Below are 18,113 nucleotides of genomic sequence, written 5' to 3' on the forward strand. Positions count from 1 at the left end.
AGATTTCGATGAAAGGCTCCTGCGGCAGGCGACGCCTCTTTTGTGCTCTGTTCGCAGGTTTTTCCGATCGAGGGGCGTGCAAATTTGCTTACATATCGCCTGGCTGGCGCATTAGACTCGGACTGGAAGCGGAGAGTGTGGGAACCGAGAGCAACTGCAGTTAAATGCACTTTATTTTAACCGACCGACCGCACGACGACCGCGCTGCTACGAAATATTCCGGAATATTAAAGTGACCGTGGTGGGTCTGTCAAAGGAAGTCAAAAAGTCTATCATGAAACATCCTAAATTATGACGAAAGTAACGTTTAGCCAAGTTTCCCACCATCTATTTGCTGTATTTTTTGGCTACTGCAAAACGGTCATACTGAAAACGTTTATTAAATTTGTTTACCATTTTTTTTAACAAGAAATGCAAAAGGCAACTTAGTTAGTCCTAGAATAACTCCAAAATGAGCACCCCTCGCAAGAACTTCAACCACCCGCCACCCTTCTCCCCGCGCGGTGGCCACTATCCATCGCAGTCCGCCGACTACAGATCCCAGCAGTTTGGTGGCCAACAGAAACCCCAAACTCCCAACTTTGGCTTTTACGAGGACAAGCAGGGCCAGCCGAATACTCCGCACTTCTACCAGAACAAGTCACCGCAGGAGGCGCAGAGGCATCGGCCCTACGGACAGGGCAGGAACTTCGGACGAGGCGGCAACTTTAATCGCCGGAACCAACCCAACTGGGACCAGAATCAGAGGAACCACCAACAGAACAGGGAGCACAACCAGAGCGGAGGCTCCTCTGGGCAGTACTTTCACCCCTCCATGCTGGAGGATCCATGGCGAGAGCTAATGACGCGCCACGAGGCTATCCACGGATCAAGCACCAGCCAAACTCCACCCAAAGAAGTGGAGGCTTCTTAAGTGGATTATAGTTTAAAGACAAAACTGTATCATACTAGACTCAGGGCTAGCACTTTGGTACATCCTTATAGGATAAGTACATAGTTCTAAATTTACATACACCTTTTATAACTACTTAAGAAATTACTTGATATAAAGGATATGTAAATACAACAAATATGTTTAAATTTCGATTTGATTTTGCTTCTTCAGCTGGCCTATCATATAAAGTCCCAAGTCTTAATTAAGGGTTATTCCCCGAATTCAAAAAACAACGACCGCTTAGGTTGTAACGTTTTATAGAATTAAACAACAGTTTCCAGTATGTGAAACTCGTGTATACAAATAACTTAAGGCTACCGCATTTCTTCCCCTGAGTGCAGTGGGGCTCCCCGATTGGGCAGCTAGTAGTGCTGCTGCTGGTGCCGCTTCTTCTCCAGGTACTTCTCCCAGTCGGCGGCGATGCGATTGTAAATTCCCATGGCGGCGCGTGCATCCTCCACAGAGTTGTGCTCGCCTGTCTGGATCTCCTGGCCCAGGACGGCCATGGTCAGGCGCTTAAGGCTGGGCGTGTGGCCATTTGAGACGAGTTTGCAGAGCGGCTTGTAGCGCGACGTGTCGCGGATATCGTCGAACGGATGGCGGATGCTCAGGACGGCTAGATCGTTGCCCAGGGCGTGTCCGACCAGGATGCGGCCGTGCAGCAGTTTGACCACCTCGTTCTGCACGGCGTCGAACTCCTCACCGTTGGCGATGTCCTGCGGACGAATGCCCGAGACGCTGGTGCGGTAGTCGGTGACCTCCATGCGCGGCTTTACATGCTTGTCCAGTAGCACATGGCCCACGCGATTCACGATAGACACGCGGGCCAGCATGTCGTCCTGTCCGTTGTGTCCCACACCCACCATCTCGCAGTCCATGGCCAAGTAGCGATTGCGCTGAGCCTTCTTTTTGATGCGCATGCGTGCCGATTTCGTCAGTGGCGTCGACTCCGCACTCGCCTCCTGGTTCTCGCTTCCGGCAGCTGCTCCTCCAGCGGCGGCCATCCAGTTGGAGCCGGCCGCCCGGCGACTTGTGTTGGCCTGTTGCACCTGCAGGCGTTCCATGGAAGTTTGAAGCTTGCGCTGATTCTGGGAAACCACATTTTTCGCGTTGCTGTTGTTACTGGGACCACTGCTGCCGCTGGCTGTGTTAGTCGCACGGCTGCGGTTCTTGTCGAATTGTTTCTGACGTTGTGTAGTGGACATGACGCCGGGTCATCTATATATTTCAGATAAATATCCTGCTTTTGACAAAATGTGTTATTTTGTTCGAATACACCTGCCAGTGTGACCGTTTGGCGTGGCTCAAATATTACTGCCAGCGGGATTTTGGTATTTTTCTGGCATAAAATGGGCGCGTTCTGCAGAACAGTGATTGAGGAACAAGTCACGGTTTTTTTTAATATATTTAATAACTGGAAGACCTTAACAAGACGTCGCAGGCTCTAACTCCTCACTCCTCCTAGTGAATGGAAATAGCTGCTGCTATGAAAATAACGTAATCACGTGCCTGTTGGCAATAGTAGGTAGTAGTATAACTGATACATATTTAGAATTAACCGAATTTTTGAATGAGCGCGGAAAACAATATCTTAGTGCGAAATTAATTTATAAGTCAATTTTGCATCTGGCAACACTGTCTATATGATCTGAGCTTTCATATTCAATTTAGTATTCAAAATACGAAACTACGACGATGGTTGTTTGCTTGAACCACCTGAGCGGCTTCTGTCCAGCTGGCCCATCTTGCCTCCATGAGCACAAAGAGTAAGTAAGCAGATCGGTTATTAAGTATGAACTGAAGTAAACATGACCCTTTTCCTAGAAGGGGCAACTTCCCCAACATAATCAAAGAACAATCATTCGAGGAAGTGCGTTTGCATTATTATGAGGCAAAGCGGTTGTATCGCTTCCAATCCATAGATCCGCCTGACTCAGCATCTAGTCCCCTTGGGACGGCCAGTGACCAACAGGAAACTGTCACCAGCTCGACCAAGTCAGAAAGTGGCGACAAATGCGAGTCCTCAGTGGCAAAGCCCAAGGAGGCGACCCCGACCACGCCCAAACTGGGCAATCTGCCAGCACCGCAGAAGATCATGGAGTACCTGGACCAGCATGTGGTCGGCCAGGAGCTGGCCAAGAAGGTCCTAGCGGTAGCAGTGTACAACCACTACAAGCGCATCCACCACTACCAATTGCAGCAGCACGAATCCGACCAGCATGACATTCTAAAGCAGCAGGACGGATCCTCTCTGGATGACATTCTAAAGCTCGACCAGCTGGACATATCGGGAAACGGATCATCGCCCAACACCACGTCGGAGAAAGAGGGAAAGCCCGATCTGTCAAATTGTCAGTACAGCAAAGTTCAGCTGGAAAAGAGCAACATCATCATGCTGGGCCCAACGGGGTCTGGGAAGACGCTAATCGCTAAGACCATCGCCAAGTGCCTGGACGTTCCCTTTGCCATTTGTGACTGCACCGCGTTGACGCAGGCTGGCTATGTGGGAGAGGACACCGAGAGTGTTCTCTTGAAGCTCCTTCAGGATGCCGACTACCAGTTGGAGCGCGCCCAAACTGGCATCGTTTACCTGGATGAGGTGGACAAGATATGTGCCATTCCAGATATTAAATGTCGTCGGGACATTGGCGGCGAGGGCGTCCAACAGGGCATGCTCAAGATGCTGGAGGGCAGCGTAGTGAACGTGATCGAACGGAAACATCTATTTGGCAAAAAGCACAACCATTTGGACACAACGAACATCCTGTTCGTGGCTTCCGGCGCCTTCAACGGTCTCGACAAGATCATCGCCAGACGCCTTAATGGTTCTAGTCTCCTGGACAAGGGTCAGGAGGAGCGGGATAAATACTTGACCAAAGTGCAGGCTCGGGATCTCACCGAGTTCGGTATGATACCGGAGTTTGTTAGCCGTTTTCCGGTTATAGTGCCGTTCCGTAGCTTGAATGCGAGCATTTATGTGCGCATTCTAACCGAACCGCGCAATGCCCTAGTGGATCAATACAAGGCACTGCTTGGTTTGGATGGAGTAGATCTAACCTTTACCGAGAAAGCCATCGAATCGGTAGCCCAGCTGGCGATGGATAGGAATATGGGAGCTCGCGGACTACGCTCTATCATGGAACAACTGCTGCTGGATCCCATGTTTATAGTGCCAGGCTCAGATATACGGGCGGTTCACATAACCGACGATTGTGTCATGGGCAGGTCCCAACCCGAATACAGCCGTGTATCGGACGAACCGGCTTCCGAAACCATTTCCACGGACGAACCGGCTTCCAGATCCATTGCCACGGAGGAGGATGCTAAAAGCGGTTGAAATTGAAAAGGAATTCAAATCTTAAAATATTCCAAGTGCCATATTGTATTGCCTTGCAGGGCCGGATTAATAGTTCCTATTATAATGCTTATACTTTAATGAAAAATGTAAGCACATGTACTTAAAAGTACTTGTACTTTTACCTTACAGATGAAACAGTCTGAAACCTGAAGGATCGGATCCAGTTGAAATTATTAATAGTGTGGCAAAGCAGTGCTGAAAAACTCAATAGTTGTTAGAAAGGAGAGTAAATTTCATTTGTAATCATTACTTTAAAACAAAAAATGTTATAATTTTTAGAAATATCAAAATTACTAATGACAATAAAAACTGATTTGATACATGCATCACTGGAAACTGAGGGCTTTTTACGCGACCTACCATGATCAATTACCAAATGATACAAAAATACGTAATATTTATAAATAAAATAGGTTCCGCCACCAATATATTTATAGTGTAATGAATAATTAGGAATTCTAGGCTGAAACTATCGATATGTGCTGATGAGCTTTCGGTTTTTCACAAACATCGCAAAACGGTCATACGAAAAAAATAAATTTATTTATTTGTTTATTTTACTGTTGGAATTTCGACGACAATGCATAATGCATAGATCAGATATCGGAAACTTCAAACCACGCCGTCAGAGGTTGTCTGCCCATCCCCAGAGCCGAGCCAGTGCATCGCCCACAGCCGATGAGCCGCATTCCGCCCGTGTGCCCATTCCGACCGTCCATTGATTTGTACGGCAACAAGCGGCGGCGGAGCCGAAAAGAGCCCATAAAGCAGAACTGGAGGAGCAACCATGACCGGCAGAGAGGCCCAGTCCTTCCACACGCGTTGTGGCCGCTCCATCCGGCTGTATAACAACAACCGGATGGCCCAGCGCTCCATGCGGGACTTCAGCCATGCCCTAGTCTTCAGTGCAGAGCCCCTGGAGGACGATGTGCTCTTCGAAGTCGTCATCGAGAAGAAGGTAAGTGGGTAGGTGACCTCTACAACGAGCATTTAATAACCCCTAATCCGCAGAACACCTCCTGGGGCGGCAGCATAGAGATAGGAGTCACTGCCGAGTCGCCGGATGACCTGGAACTGGTGGCTTGCGCCACTGCCATGCGGAACGGCACCTGGGTCATGTCGGGCATCGATGTGCGTAAGGACGGACGTCGCCTGTTCGAGTTCTACGGCACTGATCTGGAGACCCTCAACGAAAACGATCGGGTGGGCGTCATGCGCACCTCCGGCAACGATCTAGTCTTCTATGTGAATGGGGAGTCCCAGGGAGTGGCGGCCAAAAACATGCCCAAGCCACTGTGGGCCCTCGTCGATCTCTACGGGCGTTGTGTCCAGGTTTCCTTGTGTCCTCGCGATGGCACCGGCTCCGGAGAGGTAACTATCAATCCAAGCAACAGCATTCCAAATGCCTAGTGCATACTCAAACTGACAGTAATGATTGTTCCTTTGAAAACAGCTTTTGGATTCACCACTCCAGCAGCCGCTGCAACAGGTTGTCCAGAATCTTGACGTGGCCATGAACGTGAACATCGTCGTCGATTCCGACGCCTGGATGCAAGGCACTGGGGTCAGCTCCGGTGCAGACGACCGACTATGCTTCCATACCCGCTGTGGATCGCTGGTCAAGCTCTCTCCCAACTTCCGATCTGCCGAACGGCGCCGACCGCTGGACGAGTTCAACAACGGCGTGGTGATGACCCACAGGCCGTTGAGGGACAACGAACTGTTCGAGATTCGCATCGACAAGCTGGTGGACAAATGGTCGGGATCCATCGAAGTAGGCGTCACCACGCACAATCCCACAGTACTGCACTTTCCGGCAACCATGACAAACATGCGCTCGGGCACCATTATGATGTCGGGCTGCGGCATTTTGACCAACGGCAAGGGAACACGCCGCCAGTATGGCGAGTTCAATCTGGACGAGCTGCGCGAGGGCGATCGCGTTGGCATGATGCGCAAGTCCAACGGCAACCTGCACAACTACATTAATGGGCAGGACCAGGGCGTGGCCGCCACCCGAGTGGCTTCTACTTTGTGGGGAGTCATCGATCTCTACGGTATGACCATCAAGGTCACAATAGTTGACCGCGATGAGCGTGAGCAGCAGAATCTTGTTACGCGTCGAAACAACATAGTGGCCGGCATGACCGCCTGCTCAAGCGGAGCTGGTGCCCAGCACAATCAGCACCAGCAGCATTCCGGAACTCCCACCCTAAGCCTTCTTAGTCCGGAAAGCGAGATGAATGTGGCCGGAGCTGCTGGCGGTCTAAGTGAAACGATTTCGAGTACGCGCGCCATAGCCAGGAACGATGATCGTCTAACCTTCCACCACATCTGTGGCACCCACGCCACTGTCACCCAAAGTGGACGCACAGCTTTACGACCCAAGTAAGTTATAAACCTCTTAAGAGACAAAAAGGAAACAAATTTATAAGGCTCCCTTGTTTTTTCATTGATGCTTAAGGTATTTTGTAAAAATAATTAAACATTTTTCCCAACCTCTTTGCAGCGCTGCCGATGATTTCAATAATGGTGTGGTGCTGACAAGACGACCTCTTCGTCCCAACGAACTTTTCCAGGTGCGACTTGAACGCGTGGTGACCAAATGGGCAGGTTCTGTTGAAATGGGTGTGACCACTCACAGCGCCGACGAGCTGGATTTTCCCTTCACCATGACCAATGTGCGGTGAGTTCCGGGTTCTAACCCACTTAAACTATTTCTAAATGTGATTTATCCTCACCAGTTCCGGCACATGGATGATGACAGGCAACGGGGTCATGCAGAACGGCGTCACAGTAATCGAGCAGTATGGGCAAAATCTGGATCGCCTGCAGGTGGGCGATCGTGTGGGCGTGGTGCGCAAGGATGACGGCACGGTGCACTTTTGGGTGAATGGAGTGGACCAGGGTCCAGCAGCCAGCAATGTACCGGAGCGCGTTTATGGCGTAATCGATTTGTACGGACAAGCAGCACAGGCTAGCATCGTGGACACTTCAGAGTGCGGTAGCCCGGACACCGGAAACTCCACCATCTCAAATACAACACTGTACAGTGAGGTTCCTCTGCGATTTCACAGCATCCACGGCGCCAATGCGGGCATCTCGAATAGTGGTTTGACTGCATCGCGTCCCAATTCCCTGGCCGAGTTTAATGACGCCATCGTGTTTAGTAATCGACCGCTGAGGCAGCGGGAACTGTTCGAAGTGGAGCTGGAGACAATGGTTCGGCACTGGTCGGGCAACATCGAGATCGGGGTGACGGGCACACGTCCCGAGGACATTCAGCTGGCTCCAAACGCCACCGACCTGGAGGCCAGCGACACCATTATCTTATGCGGCCCCATGATTTTTCACAACCGCAAAACCATACGCACGAATATTCTCCTAGACTTGGATACCTTAGGTCCTAGCACTCGAGTGGGTGTGATGCGCAATGGTGACTTTATACACTTCTTTGTTGATGGCATGGATCAGGGACCAGCCTGCGAATGCCACGCACCTAATATTTGGGCTATCATCGATCTGTACGGGCAGTGCGCCCAGGTGAGTCTTACACAGACTCAGCTGGACATACGGGCTCCGTACGCAACCAGCGAGAATTCGCAGAGCTGCCAAGCCACATCGGTAATCCAGCATCCGGCCATGGAGACGAAACACCGCTGGACTTGCGTCTCGGGGAATGTAAGTCTTACGAAGGACTGGACGGAGGCCTCACGCTTTACAGGAGCGGCAGCACCGCTCTCCCATTGCCTGGTGTTTTCAGAGCATCCTCTCAGCGTGGGATCACCTTTTGAGATTAAGCTGACCTCGATTAATCCCATGTTTGCGGGTAAGTAGCAGGGGGATGACTACTAATCAGTATTCCTAGAAATATATGTATTAAATATATAAATCTTTCTTAGGATGCCTCAGCATCGGGGTCACGGATCTGAATCTCAGCGACGAGAGCGTGCGCAAGAAGCTGCCTACCAGCCTGCGGCGGATTCCGGCAAACGTTTGGTATGTGAGCGGTAACGAGGTGTGCCTCAATTCAAGCTGTCTCCAGCGCTCACTGGCCTCGCTGGAGTGGCTCAGGGTGGACGATCGGATAACGCTGGAGCGGGTAGAGAACTCGTTAAACATTCTGTTGAACTCGGAAAACGTTAACATACAGTTCCACAACGTGCCCAACGATGTGTATGTGGTGGCAGAACTTAGAGGTTCGACAATGGGTATTCAGGTGATTTCCGCCCAGGGACCAGCCTCTCCTCTTCGCCCGTGCAGTTTGCGACTGCAGGACTCCATGGACTTTGGAGTGGACCCACTAAACAAGCAGGACAGCTCTATGCTGGAATCAATTGATTCTGAGGCACAGAACTACGAGTTTTTGGATGTATCACAAAAGAATGCACGGCTCAGCGAAGATCGCAGGAGTGTGACCAGGATCAAGTCGTACAACCAGGCCATTGTCTGCCTAAATAAACCCCTGTGCAAGGGGGAGAGCATTAGCATCAAGGTAGATGGCCTTAACAACAAGTGGAAGGGCACTCTCAGTCTTGGCGTTCTGTCCGCAAGTCCACAGACTGCGCCCATTTCCCTGTTGGACTTCAAAAGGAGCTGCTGGTTGGCGACCCAAGATTACGTGAATATCAACGGCCAAGTGATGGCCTCCAAATACGGCGAAGCCCTGGAGCAGATCCAAGTGGGAACTGTGATCACCCTAACACTAACCCATGCTGGAATGTTGAGTGAGTTTACGCGAAAATCTTAAATTTTAAGACATTCTCCATAAATGTAATTATTTTTAAGTCATAATGGTTGGTTCAACAAATCTCGAGGATCTGGCCAGCGGTCTGCCCAACCATGTGTATCCGGTCTTCGATGTGTACGGCAAGTGCGAAAAGATAACCCTGATTACGGGCAATGATGCCGGTCGCACTGGGAACGCCAATGGCACTCCAATCCTGGAAGCACCGGAGGCCCTAGAGTTGGACAATGGAATGCCCCAGCAGTGCGAGAAGGCGCACCTGGAGATGCATGAGAAGGAGAAGGATACGGAGCAGGTGTGTGAGTCTGGCAGGGATGGACCATCCACATCCGGAGCTCCATCAAATGCCATGTAAGTAATAAAAATTATTTAAAATCTTTTGGTCTTTTAAAAAGAGTTTTTTTCAGGACTCGGTCGGTTATGGAAAGCGTTTCGGAGAACTTGCTGCTAAACATTTCCATCAAAAATCGAACTCTGGAGCAACAGCGAAACGAACTGGGTGGATCCTCGTCAACTTGGTAAGCCACTCTAGTCAATCACGGCCAGATAAATTATATTGCAATCGTTTGAGATTTTAAATTACTTTCTCTTGGTGTGTTCTTTCAGTTGCCTTCGCGAGTCTCTCCAGCTGCAGCACAACACCAACCTAAATATACAACGCAGTCAGAGCACCCAGAGATTCCAGAACTCGTTAAACACTTCAGCCACGGCAGCGGGAAGTGGTGGACCCAGTGGCTCCACAGCCAATATTCAACACCTGAGTAACTCAGGCGTCTATGACACGAACAAGGAGTACGATGACCTGCCCAATCCTCCCAACCCGTTGGCTAGTTCCATGGACGAAGGGCCTGGGCCCACAGCAACGGTAGCCACAACGATGGATCACAGCGAGAACAATGCGCAGGCGTTGGAACTTATTACTAGCAACGAACGCGAAATATCTGGAGATCCAATCGCCAACGATAATGTTTTGGAAGACGATGAGATAGACTACATGAACCACCTTTTGCTGCTGCAGCAACTACAGCAGAACGAGTATACGCGACACCATCTTATGCCCGATCAAGCGTCTCTACTGAATCTCGACCTGCCCTCGCTTAATTCAATGGAGTCCGACTCGAATTCTCTCGGACCGACGAGGCCCGGTGGTGGAACCGATTCTTTGCGATCCACTGCCACGGGCGTCAGTGTGGAGCAGAACGACTGCGAATACCTGCGGCAGGTGAGACGCTTCTGTGCCTCGCTGGTCCTGCCACAGGCCTTTTTTGATAGCCGACTGGAGCCAGTGTGCTTCTGCCTGAAGTGCAGTGGTCCGAGCAATGGCGGAAATGGCGATAAACTGGAGGGATGGGTTTATTTCAAGCTAAACCAGCAGACGGTGAATGTGCTGAGCACTTCGACGACAACTGCATCGACATCCTCGTCGAATGCGCCCCAAGTGCATTTTGATCTCAACGGCGACTGGCTGCCCTTCTACTACATGACGCGGGTGGACAAGATTAGGGCCATACTGGATCGTGGGCAGCCGCTGCCGCTGGAATCGGATCCGGACGAAGAGCCGGCCGCCGCAGCTCTAAAAGATGAGCCTGGCACCCGGCTTGAGCTTTACTATTCGCCCAATGCCACAGTTATCGAACCCGTGCTGCCCCAGCACCACTTTGCCTCCGAGCAGGGTCTGCACCGCATCTCCACCTCCTTCGAAGTCTACGTCCGACGGCAGTCCATCTCCGGAGTGACCACTGGCAAGGCGGCAGCCGAGGCCAAGAGGCGCAGCATGGGATCCGGTGATCACGATCACGGTGGATTGGGTCAGGGTTCCGAGGGTGTGGGTGGGACGCCCTCTACCACTCTTAACGAGTCGTCTGTGCATCTGCTGAACGATCTCTGCTGGTTCACCAAAGAGGCTGGAGCCTGCATAATCAACGCATTGATAATTAAACTGGATAGGATCGAGGAGCACGAATCTCATTAAGCGCACAACACCACCTTCGCACTAGTCACGGCCTTTTTAAATGCATAGCTCCTGACCTATATTTCGTAACATGACATTTTAATCACGCTCAGCAACTACCCACACCAAATCGCATTCGCATTCCTCTTTGTAAACGAGTTTGTATTGTATTGTAAGCGCCAATAAAATAATCACAAAGTTAATCAGATTACACTTCTGGTAGGTAATAAATTGAAATTGTCACAGAAATATATGTTCGTTTTTATTTTTTGTCATTTTGTTCCGCAAAGATGATTCTAGAACAGGAACCTTAAGAATACCCTTACCATCCCAAAAATGAAAACACAAAAAGAATACAATAAATGCTTAGTTGGAATCATCATTGTTTTTATTTGATTATTTGAATTCCATTCATTTAGTGTCGCATTGTTGATTTTGTTATTCAAATATATGAAAAATGGTCGATTAGAAATTGTTTTAGGGTTGTTTCTGTTCCGTTTTGCATCATCCACAGGGCAGCAGCAGGTGTGTAGGGTTCCTTTTTCCTTCCTAACCATTTCTTTTTCTACTATTTTTTAGCCCGCATCCATTCATCCGTTTCCGGATCCATCAGCGGCTGCAGTTACATTTTATCATATTCTTACACTTGTATATTGGTTGGTTGCATTTTGTTTGTTGTGTTGATTTTGTTGGATTTTTCTCTGCTAGTCCTGAAGCAAGTGCATATACAAAGATTGTTTCATATATGTTTACCGTTTAAGTTATCATTATTATTATCATTAATCGTTAGCCAATACCGATGATAGCCGGGGACAACCGGATAGCGAAAGGAGCTGGCGGCGCTCACTCCACATCCATGGAGGGATCATTTCCTGCCGCGCTCTGGGCATTGTTATCCACGTCCATTTTGTCGCCGGCATTGGCAGTTGGCTCGCCTCCGTTCTGTTCCGCATTAGCCTCATCCTTGGGCGGTGTCGCCGTCTTGGCCGGAGTTGGCTTTGGTTTCGCTCGGTTGATCACTGAGCTGACGCACGCATTCAGGGTGTGCACCTCCTGGCGCACAGCGGAAACCTGGACGGGACTGTCAGCAGTTCGTGGCGACTGTGTGAACTTGGACAGATTGGCATCCAGCCACTTTTGCGCCTTGTCTGCCGTCTCCGAGATGTTAATGAACTCGGTCTCCGTTAGGTGATCGTACTTGGGCACACCCTTGCGGAACTCGGCCACCGCCAGGCGGGCAATGGCAATGGTGTTCTTCAGCTCATCAAAGGCAGCCGGGCCCTGCTCGTAGTCGCTGGCGCGGAGCTTGATGGGATCCGTCTTCTGGTGCAGGGCCTGGAGGCGGTTGGTGTAAGTCTCGCGCTCGCAGTCCTCTCCATCCTCGTAAAGCCAGTTCTCGAGATCATTCAACTGAGCCACAATAGCCTCGCGCTCCGCCTCCACGACGAATCGCTCCAAAGGTCCACCCTAGAAACAGAACGAAGGATGTATTAGAAAAGAGTTTGCCAGAGATGTATTATCTGTTTAATTACCTGCAGTTTATTACGCATATCGTAGACAAACTCCTCCAAGGCATTTTTGGCATCGATGCGTTCGGTTTCCTTCTGATCGTTGCCAATCATTTTGGACTCCTGCTGTGTGTAGTTGCCCAGGTCGACGGGGCTGAAGCCGTGGGTAGTGCACTCCAGCGGCAATTCGGTGGCCTTGGAGGCCTTCTTCTTCTTATCAGCGCCCTGAGCAGCAAAAGAGAGGTAAGTTGTTTAATCGAATTAGGAAATCAAAGGTGTTCATCATAGGTTCAATTCAAGTTTTCCAATAGAAAGAGAAAATTGGAGCAGCAACAATACATCATCAATAAAGCGAAGAGGAAAAACAGCTCCAAGCGACAGCCTACAATATGAGCACAATAAATTGTCATGGGTCGGTTGTATAACACAGTTCATAGGACACTGCGGGAATTGGTTTGTTTTTGAATTTTGAGCAAGGGGCGCGCGTTTTTCTCAGGTGTATATGGAAATAATACGAAAAAAGCTTGTGGAAATTATAAAACGAATTGGCAAATTGTGTAAGCTTTTTAAATACATTTGTTTTTTTTTGTTGGGAGCACATAGGGTAGGCGGCTTATGAGCGGTCTTCTTCACTCGTTTCATTTTTGATGGAAAGGATAAAACATAAAAATTTCAAAAACCACAAAATTTCTTATTTCGTGCTTTTAATTTTGGTTATTAATAATTTTCCAATTTCTTGACACACAAATGTGGGAGCAACAAATTTTGATTTTGTCTTTTTTTCTTTTTTTGTTGGTTTTCTTTTTGAATTGAAATTTGAGAAATTTGAGGAAAACGTACCGAACTAAACCAGCCCTTGACCCGCTGTGCCCACCCTGGTCCGCCAGGTGATGAGGCTGTTGATGTATTATTATCATCCTCATTCTCACAATATGCCTACGAGAGATCAAAACGCGCGCGTTCGCAAACATATCCAAAACAAACAAAAACAAATATTGGAGTGGTATATATTTATATATAAGAATGATTTATATCAAATACACATTCATGTGTCTATATATACTCAAACAAGAGCGATACAGCCCCGGTTTCCACATGTCCGATTATGGTAACGATCGAAAAATCTTAATGAGCAATTTATTGAACTAATGCAGTGAAATAATCTCTTACTGACATTTAAAATAAAAAGTTTAAAAATAAAAAAGGAAAAAAGATGGTGGATGAGGTTTACTAACCAGACATTGAAAACCGAAGCTTTAAAGAAATTAGTCAAGAAATGTGGGAATATGATTAAAGCAATTTTTCTCATTTACATTGTATTGATCTTGCAAGCTGAAGAGTACCATTTAGTATGGCTTGAAAAGCTTATGAAAATGAGAAAAGAAATCATCGATATTCTGTTAACCAATCAAAAGTTATTTCAAATTGATGAGAAAGTATGAAAGTTTGCAAGATTTAACAGTAAAGAAAATAATGTAGAAAATGTTGAAAAAAATAATACGAATTAAATAGTGATTCGATTAAAAAAGCTTTTATAATAAGATCTGATGCGAACTTGTGAAAAGTACATACGGACGGACAGACGTTATGAGACAGTGTTACAACAAACAAAATCAGCTAGAGGAACTACACCCTATTGGTTTAAGCCAGAAGGGCGGTTAGTAGAATACAACTAGAACAGAAACAAGAACAGCAGAGCAACCCCTATGCGTAACAGAAAATTATGACAGTGATTGGGTTAATTGGATGGGAGATGGCTGACTCACCTCCTGCTGACCATCTGCAGGTTCGCCAGCGTTGTTTGCCTGCTCGCCTGGCTTCTCCTCACTGGCAGCCTGCTCGGCAGCTGCGGCAGCCTCCTCCGCTTCCTTCTTCTCCACCAAAGTGGCCGAGGAGATCAGCACGATGCCATTGTTGTTGATGCGCACCTTCAGCTTAACATCCTGGCCCTCGCCGCGCTCCGTCGGCTTCACATCCTTGACCTTCCACACGCCAATAGTTTGATCCGGATATGGCACCTGCTGTCCATAAACAATCGAAACGTTGAACGGTCCCTTGCGGTTGATTGTCAGCAGGCGGCTGAACGGCGACGCATGGTACTGCGGGAAGATCTCGATCTCTCCCGGAGCGGCAGAGCCCTCACTGTCCCACAGCACCTTAACGGCGTAATTCTGAAGGTCGGTGACACCGAATTCCCGGACGCGCACAGCCGGCGACATGATGGCGCACTGAAGGGCGGCACCGCGGGACACAGCCTCATCCTGGTTCAAAGTGGTGCTGGCTGGCTTGTTAAAGACCTACGTAAGAGAGATACAATTATTAAGGATCTTAATTAAGGCCATGGTGTGGGCACTCACCTGCTCAATAAGCTGCTTCACGGATGGAATGCGAGAGCTACCGCCAACGATCTCCACCGAGTGAATGTCGTCCAGCTGCAGCTTTGACTCGGCCAGCAAGCGCTTGAACGTCTGCTCGACGCGCTGCAATACCGGGGCGCACAACTCCTCCATCTGTGAACGCTGCATAGACGATGAGACATCGATGTCATCCAGGAAGCATTCGATGTTCAGTGGCAGCTTGGTGCTGTTGGCGGACATCTGCTTCTTCAGCTTCTCGATTTCGGTAAGCAGGCGCAGATTGGCACGGGCATTGGTCTTGGCGTTGATCTTGTAGCGCTCCTGGAACTCCTTGGCGAAGTAATCGCCTAAAGCCAGGTCAATGTCGCGTCCACCGATCTGATCCCAGGTGCTGGCCAGCATCTTAAGCTTGCCCTTGGTGAAGGCACAGGCACTGGCCTGCAGTGACGAGTGCCCAAAGTCCACGAAGATCACGTTGCGCGGCTTGTCCTCGAACAGGTCGTTCTTGTAGAAGCCGTAGGCCAGTGCCGTGGCCGTCGTCTCGTTCATTAGCCGCAGGACATTGAGTCCGGCGATCTGGGCGGCATCCAGAAGAGCCCGACGCTCGGCGTTGGTAAAGAACACGGGACAGGCGATGACGCAGTCGTTCACCTGCGTCTGCATGGCCGCCGCCGAAGTCTCTTTCAGCTTGGTGAACAGCATCGCCGTCAGCTGCTCGGGACCGAAATGCTGATCCTCACCCAGGTAGTTCACCTTGATGCCGATACTGCCGTCGCCGCGCGCCTCCACGCGCGCTGGAATGCTCTTGAGTTCGTGTTGTACATGGGGATCGTTGAATTTGCGACCGAGCAGGCGCTTGAATCCGCCAACTGTGTTTTTCATGTTTGTCACCTGCTGGTTCTTGGCCGCCACGCCGATGATCCGCTTCTTGCCATCGAAGGCCACAAAGGAGCTGCAAAAGTCAGGGCGGGGATTAAAATAGAACACCGGTCAGTGGCTTAGTAATGCAGGTCATATAAGGCTAAGATCTCGGAATTGTCAGTATTAGGAGTGTATGTCTGGCGAACAATCAAGTTTAAGTCAGTACAGTGGGATTTGGGCTAAAACGTCTTTTATATATAAAACGATATATTTATATATAAAGAACTGTAAATTCCCATGTTTTCTAGTTTTAAGCCCTACTTTTAAATTAAAAAGAACTGTAAATATCCGTGCTTTCTAGGTTTAAGGTTTAAACCCTACTTTTAGTTTAACATGAGGATAAGTAAACGGCCTAAAATACTTCTATTTTTAAAGAAATCGAACCTAACATTAAAACAATAAATTAAATAATTGTTTCCCATGACTATTATAACATTTTAAAGTTAAATAAAATTATTTTGTACAAAAGTAAACTAAACCACCTAAAGGGTTCAACATAAGCGGGTTCCACTGTGTCTGCATACGCGAGTGTGTTTGTGTTCTGTCTGTGTTTGCCGGCTTTGAATTTATTTTTGACAGCTTTGCACACGTTTTTCCTTCTTTTTGCCGTATCTTCGTTGGCGCTCTTTCTCCCTCTCAACCTCTCTCTCTTCGCAACCACAACAGCTGCTCTCACCTTTGATGCTGCCTTCTTGACCGCATGACGCATGCATCGCCAGGTCTTTCTCTATGCGTGTGTGTGTGGTGTGCCAAAAAAGTAAATTCGGACAAGTACGGGAGGAGGAGAGCGGGGGAGTGGGAGTGTGGGGAATTGGATTGGAAATATGTAGGGGCCCACGCAATCGACGGCATCTAAATCAAAGGCACCCCCATACATAGGCAGCGGCGATAAATTGGAAAAGAGAGGCGAAATCAGTGGAAGGGAAAAGATATGCGAGTGCCTCTGCTGCCTCATTAAAATTGCAATTTGCAACACTTTTTATGGAAGTGCAGTCGTTGGCCAAATTTAGGCCTCCGCCAAAGCACACAAACAACAATTAGAACATAATGCACATAACTGGGGATACACGTACGTATGTTTTACGGAGCGTTACCCATAACAACCATGGAATTTTCTAGGCGCGCTCTCTTACAAACACACAATCGCACGCACACATATGCGGGCCATGACTTACAAATTCGACATAACCCCAAAAAAAAAAAAAACGGCAAAAAGTGGAACGATTATGTAGACCAGACCTCCTAAAGCTTATCACTATATGAACTGGGCCATAATCCGGGACAATTGCATGGAGGGGGTAGTACTTACGGCGTGGCCCGCAGACTGTAGTCATTGGCCAGCGTCTCGATGCCGCCGGACCTGGCCGCCGCCACATAGCAGCCCTCGTTGCCAAAATCGATGCCAATCACGGACATTTTCTAAACGCCTCCTTGTCGTCTGGCCGCTTTTCCAATTCAATTGATTCAGTTGCCGACACACTTTTGGGTGTTTGCCGTTTTCTTCTTGTGTTTTACTTTTCTTTTTCGGGGGGGCGGAACAACGCGATCGCAGAGTTCTCGTTCTCTTTGTGTTCCAGCTACTGCAAAATATACAAGTTTTTAATGTGAGTGACGGAGAATTAGACAAATGTTTATTAAACACACGACGACGCACGTGTCGGCTTGCTATCTGCTCGTTTCGTTTGACAAACAAGTCCAGAACATTCGATTCGATATATGCTTTTCACATTCACATCAATTATGGATTCGCTTTTCGCCTGCGAATGGAAATTTCTAGCGTCCGGCCTTCGTCGGTCGCCTCTCTCGCTCGCACGCGCAAACACAGTGGGGCGAAAAAATGGTGCGGAAAAGCGCTGGCCAACGTTTGTTTGGCTCTTCTCGTGTTTGAGTTATTGGTGCTCGAGCAGATAGCTACGCACGTTTTAGTTGATAATGGAAAATCACCTTCGGGTTCACGGTAAGTCCTAGCAATTTCAATTCGACACCGCACGTTTTTTTTTCTAATTGTCTGCAGTATGACCAATGCAAGAAAATTCGATAATACCAAGTCAATCGTGGTACTAAAGCTTCAATCGATAGAATACCAACTGGTCCTTGGATACGGGCACACTCTAAAATGGCCGTTACATTTTACCTTGGACGTTATTCGATTTTAAAGTTTACAAAATTAAGTTTATAGTTTCCCCGATCTCGACGAAGGTCGAAGGAAGGATTATCGAAATAAACTATTCTGCGTTTTAAAAATAAATCTGTTCTATACTCTATAATTATATTTAAAGGACTTTTTAAACAAAAGCAAATAAGCGTTATTTAAACTGACTTGTTTTAAACGGCATT

The 18,113-nt window shown here is 48.4% G+C and overlaps 5 protein-coding genes across 8 annotated transcripts; 3 read left to right on the plus strand and 2 right to left on the minus strand.

Moving 5' to 3' along the window:
• Window positions 1-310: 310 nt before the first annotated feature.
• LOC119552755 (M-phase-specific PLK1-interacting protein) lies at window positions 311-1,070 on the plus strand. Its single transcript, XM_037862547.1, has one exon. It carries the CDS (start codon window positions 452-454, stop codon window positions 911-913), a length of 462 nt encoding a protein of 153 aa, XP_037718475.1. The 5' UTR covers window positions 311-451; the 3' UTR covers window positions 914-1,070.
• Window positions 1,071-1,174: 104 nt separating this feature from the next.
• On the minus strand, window positions 1,175-2,227 carry LOC119554522 (RNA exonuclease 4). Its single transcript, XM_037865467.1, has one exon. It carries the CDS (start codon window positions 2,137-2,139, stop codon window positions 1,297-1,299), a length of 843 nt encoding a protein of 280 aa, XP_037721395.1. The 5' UTR covers window positions 2,140-2,227; the 3' UTR covers window positions 1,175-1,296.
• Window positions 2,228-2,458: 231 nt separating this feature from the next.
• Window positions 2,459-4,540, plus strand: LOC119554521 (ATP-dependent Clp protease ATP-binding subunit clpX-like, mitochondrial). Its single transcript, XM_037865466.1, has 2 exons — window positions 2,459-2,700; window positions 2,759-4,540. The coding sequence occupies exons 1-2, from the start codon at window positions 2,630-2,632 to the stop codon at window positions 4,269-4,271; spliced, it is 1,584 nt and encodes a 527-aa protein (XP_037721394.1). The 5' UTR covers window positions 2,459-2,629; the 3' UTR covers window positions 4,272-4,540.
• Window positions 4,541-4,807: 267 nt separating this feature from the next.
• Window positions 4,808-11,239, plus strand: LOC119555208 (neuralized-like protein 4). The gene is made up of 9 exons (XM_037866464.1): window positions 4,808-5,250; window positions 5,304-5,663; window positions 5,746-6,680; window positions 6,802-6,978; window positions 7,037-8,121; window positions 8,195-9,019; window positions 9,081-9,390; window positions 9,447-9,557; window positions 9,646-11,239. The coding sequence occupies exons 1-9, from the start codon at window positions 5,080-5,082 to the stop codon at window positions 11,009-11,011; spliced, it is 5,340 nt and encodes a 1,779-aa protein (XP_037722392.1). The 5' UTR covers window positions 4,808-5,079; the 3' UTR covers window positions 11,012-11,239.
• A 322-nt stretch (window positions 11,240-11,561) lies between these two features.
• On the minus strand, window positions 11,562-17,842 carry LOC119555209 (heat shock 70 kDa protein 4). Of its 4 annotated transcripts, none has more exons than XM_037866465.1 (7): window positions 17,721-17,842; window positions 17,086-17,356; window positions 14,856-15,807; window positions 14,265-14,795; window positions 13,339-13,434; window positions 12,523-12,723; window positions 11,562-12,457 (listed from the first exon to the last, which is right to left on the minus strand). In XM_037866465.1, the coding sequence occupies exons 2-7, from the start codon at window positions 17,190-17,192 to the stop codon at window positions 11,834-11,836; spliced, it is 2,511 nt and encodes an 836-aa protein (XP_037722393.1). In that variant the 5' UTR covers window positions 17,193-17,356; window positions 17,721-17,842; the 3' UTR covers window positions 11,562-11,833. The 4 variants fall into 4 exon arrangements, with proteins under 4 accessions (XP_037722393.1, XP_037722394.1, XP_037722395.1 ...); XM_037866466.1 differs by having other exon boundaries at window positions 17,086-17,353; window positions 17,721-17,784; XM_037866467.1 differs by lacking the exon at window positions 17,721-17,842 and adding an exon at window positions 17,431-17,448.
• Between the last annotated feature and the right edge of the window lie 271 nt (window positions 17,843-18,113).

Source organism: Drosophila subpulchrella, chromosome 3L (assembly GCF_014743375.2).
Source record: "Drosophila subpulchrella strain 33 F10 #4 breed RU33 chromosome 3L, RU_Dsub_v1.1 Primary Assembly, whole genome shotgun sequence".
In the NCBI taxonomy this organism is placed as follows: domain Eukaryota; kingdom Metazoa; phylum Arthropoda; class Insecta; order Diptera; family Drosophilidae; genus Drosophila; species Drosophila subpulchrella.

Coding starts and splice junctions, on each gene's coding strand:
- LOC119554521 (XM_037865466.1), top strand. CDS start 2,630: ATGGTTGTTTGCTTGAACCACCTGAGCGGCTTCTGTCCAGCTGGCCCA. Junction 2,701..2,758: donor TGCCTCCATGAGCACAAAGA/GTAAGTAAGCAG, acceptor CCCTTTTCCTAG/AAGGGGCAACTTCCCCAACA.
- LOC119554522 (XM_037865467.1), bottom strand. CDS start 2,139: ATGTCCACTACACAACGTCAGAAACAATTCGACAAGAACCGCAGCCGT.
- LOC119555208 (XM_037866464.1), top strand. CDS start 5,080: ATGACCGGCAGAGAGGCCCAGTCCTTCCACACGCGTTGTGGCCGCTCC. Junction 5,664..5,745: donor ATGGCACCGGCTCCGGAGAG/GTAACTATCAAT, acceptor CTTTGAAAACAG/CTTTTGGATTCACCACTCCA. Junction 9,020..9,080: donor AACCCATGCTGGAATGTTGA/GTGAGTTTACGC, acceptor ATTATTTTTAAG/TCATAATGGTTGGTTCAACA.
- LOC119555209 (XM_037866465.1), bottom strand. CDS start 17,192: ATGTCCGTGATTGGCATCGATTTTGGCAACGAGGGCTGCTATGTGGCG. Junction 13,435..14,264: donor CTGCAGATGGTCAGCAGGAG/GTGAGTCAGCCA, acceptor GATCTCTCGTAG/GCATATTGTGAGAATGAGGA. Junction 12,458..12,522: donor ATATGCGTAATAAACTGCAG/GTAATTAAACAG, acceptor TTCTGTTTCTAG/GGTGGACCTTTGGAGCGATT.
- LOC119552755 (XM_037862547.1), top strand. CDS start 452: ATGAGCACCCCTCGCAAGAACTTCAACCACCCGCCACCCTTCTCCCCG.